At 33.3% G+C, this 3,483-nt stretch overlaps 1 protein-coding gene across 1 annotated transcript in view; it reads right to left on the reverse strand.

Moving 5' to 3' along the window:
* Positions 1-1,579: 1,579 nt before the first annotated feature.
* Positions 1,580-3,483, reverse strand: part of LOC110019520 — a 72,741-nt gene continuing 70,837 nt past the window's right edge. The window contains 2 exon segments of the mRNA XM_020717206.1: positions 1,580-2,315; positions 2,644-2,859. Of these exon segments, the coding sequence (XP_020572865.1) occupies positions 1,677-2,315; positions 2,644-2,859 (855 nt within the window). The 3' untranslated portion in view covers positions 1,580-1,676.

Raw genomic sequence — 3,483 nt, forward strand, 5'->3', positions numbered from 1 at the left:
ATCATCATCATCATCATCATCATCATCATCATAATTGATGAGTGCAAGAAAATTCATGACATTTGAGTATTAGATTATTGTCTTAGCATGATATCAAGATTTAACCCATATTGAAAAAAGAGAATGTAACTAATAAAGACATTAGAAATTTTTACATGAAAATCTTAAAAGAGAAAAATCAAGGGATTTGACATAGCTAAAGAATTTCATTATAAAAAATGATTACAATTGCAACTACTTGTTCCATAAGCAGAAAAGAGTTACTGGGTTTCCCAAATTACAACATCAACATGTTGATGAACTTGATGAAAATTTGTTGATAGCGTATCATTACTTATGAATGAAAAGATTTATTTCAATTTTAAAAGTTAGAATTATAATATTTGTGCCATATATTGGGTGATATATATGAAAATACATAAATATTGGGTGGCATTCCGACATGTATCCCAAAAATACATTAATGCTAGAAAAAATTAGAAAAAAATAAAAAAAATATATTTCTTAAGTAGTTTTAGGGTTTAGGGTTTAGTTTTATGGTAAATCTTTCAGGGATTGACCAAATTATTGAAGCACAAATTTCGTACTGACTTGCTGCAAATTTGATGCATATTACAGTGAAGTTATGCAGCCTATTGAAGTAATAATAAAGAAGAATTGATCAGTTACTTCTCACTCTGAATTTTTGTAATAAATTTGTTGCATTTTTCTGCTATAATATTAATAATTAACGCAAAGTTATAGCTCGTTATGTCATCACCAAGGATTAGAAATTGTAAGTGTATGACATAATTCTACTTTTATTGTTTAAGACGCTGAGATTGTACAGAGAATCTGTTAAAATTGGCCGCTCGTCACTCAGTCCTCTCAAATCAACCCTATCAAATTAACCGTCCCCAATCGGCCCTATGTATATACTCGATGACTATTTCAACACTTCACCCTACTATTTTTATTGCACTTAATTTGTATTTTATTTAAGGAATGACAAAAGGCTATCATACGAGCCTCCGACCACCCCCAATATGCCTAACAATTCGAGTCCCACCTTCTTAAGAACAACTATGCCAGAGAAAACTCGAACCATTAAATAAAAAAGCATTAAATATGCGGTGCAATTGTATTAAAAAATAGTGGCATGTACATATACACCACATATTTTTAAGCATTTGCATACCTAACATTTAAACATTCATATTATTATTTACATTTTAAATTTAATTATGAATGAAAAATGCAAATATCTTTCTATTTAATACATTTTCCCCCCACCATTTTTTCATAATTAATATTGAAGTAGCCGCAACGGTCTAGCTGATGATTAATGGCTGTCAAATATTTTATTCTACATTATCTTTTATTAATATTATTATAATAATTATTATAATTATTACTTGGGAACTCCACAATCTAATAAATTTACAAGAGTAAATTGACAACACAAACTATTATGCCCAATTTTTATTTATTTTTTTTTCTATTTTTGGACAAAATTCAATTGAATATCTAACGAGAAATTCACAAAATTAAAATAGTGATAATTTTAATGTGAAATGAAATATTTGGGCTGTATACATGTAAAGAAACAAAGTTTAGGAATTAGATATGTAAATATATATGTCTTGACTGGTATTTCTGCAAATGTACATACACCAGTAATACATGGTGAACAAAATTCAATTGAATACCTGAGAGCACAACTTATGAAACACTCTCTCCACAGAGATTGGATCAACATCAAATCCAAAAGTATCCCCACCATACTGCGCATACAGATACTCCTTGGAAGACAATGGAGGAGGCAGAAGCTGCCGAACATCCGCCAAATCTGGACTTGGTGGTTGGGGCAGCTCCTTATCCTTCAGTGAGTAGTAAACATCAGCCATTAAAAGCCAAATTGGGTCAGGATTCATATGGGCCAGTCCTGAAAGTGCCTTTATGGATTCTTCCCTCACACCTGCTGCAGTGCTGCAGGCAATTCCTACAACCAGACCGCTCGCCTTCTTGAACACCGTTTGTAACGCCGGAGCGCTCCTTTCATTCGAGGCAATGTCGGCGATCATGTTTAGAATTGCTGCTTGAATTTTCATGTTGGAGGTCTCGGCCATCGGATCTTCGGATGTCAGCGGGCTGTTTCGATATGGGAGGAGTAACGGTCGGGAATTGGTTGCCGGCGACGGTTTTCGACGAAAAGGCGATGTGGTCAATAGTTTCCAGATGATGGGTCCGTCTGTGTGGAATCGGCGAATGAAGAAATCTCCACCTGCTGTCTGGACTATTTTGGTTAGCACAGCTGCACATCTTCTGATGACAGCCTGAAAAATGTAAAAAACGTAATTATGGATTAGATGATTTACTTTTCTGAAAATAAGAGCAATGGCAGCATTATAAAACTATAATATGATTTCGTATTCCACAATCATAAGAAATATAAGCTTAATACATATCATAACCAAACAATTAAATACTTTATAACATTTTGCTTCATATAAAGATGTTGTGGGCAACAATTAGGCTTGCATAATATAATAAGCTTAAGAACAAATGAAAAAGGTGAAAATTAGTAGCAGTTGAAAAGAAGATGCAGAACAAAAAAACTGGATTTCAATGAAAATGTTAAATGTTTGTTAATTAGAATGATACCACTGAAAGTCTATTCTTCAGGCAAAGAATCAGATAAGGCCAGATTTTGTTCATCGCAGGCAGCAGCCTGTTTTCATCAACATCTTCATCTTCAGCGTCAATCTCATCATCCAGTTCATTGCAATAACATGACTGGATAGCTCTTGCTATTGCAGATTTGGTTTTTTTCTCATGCCTGTAAGCTTCCTCAACCTTTGCAAGACATATGGTGGTATCCTGTAAAAATTCAAATTTAGAAACAAGCTAAGGTATAAATGAGTAATAGGTGAAAGAAAAAAACTGGCAAATTTCTTCTTTTCCTTTGAAATCTGTCCAAGAAATAAAACACAACATTAGTGATACTTTTTTATATCATAGTAAAGTTTTAAACCATGGTTGCATACACAAGCATATCAGAGTTTGGATTTCAGCCAAAGAAATTGGTAAAATCTATAGGAGCAAACAAATGCAGCATTCTCTCCGGCAGCGGATTGTCTCGAGTTACGGTTTCATAGACTGTAGACTTCCAAATTATTCATTAAAAAATAAAGGAAAGAGGGACAAACATCAATTATTGGGCAATTTTTCTTTGTTATGGATGGAGTTGGCTGGCTGATCCCGCGTCATGTACTTATTAGCAGGTTTATTTGAGAATGATATTGTTGAATTACTGGCGTGTTTGTTTCCCAGATCTTGAGCTGATGTACGCGACTTCTTAGCTATTTTAATTTAAGAAAGCTTTGCTGTTTAAAAAAAATAATAATAATAAATTAAGTTGTGCTTTAATTTATACCTAAATTTAGGCTTTGTCAATCTTATGAACCAGCTTAAGTGAAGAAAGAATCTATAGATAGTGATCCG

The sequence above is a fragment of the Phalaenopsis equestris genome, unplaced genomic scaffold, assembly GCF_001263595.1.
Source record: "Phalaenopsis equestris unplaced genomic scaffold, ASM126359v1 Scaffold000060, whole genome shotgun sequence".
Classification (NCBI taxonomy): domain Eukaryota; kingdom Viridiplantae; phylum Streptophyta; class Magnoliopsida; order Asparagales; family Orchidaceae; genus Phalaenopsis; species Phalaenopsis equestris.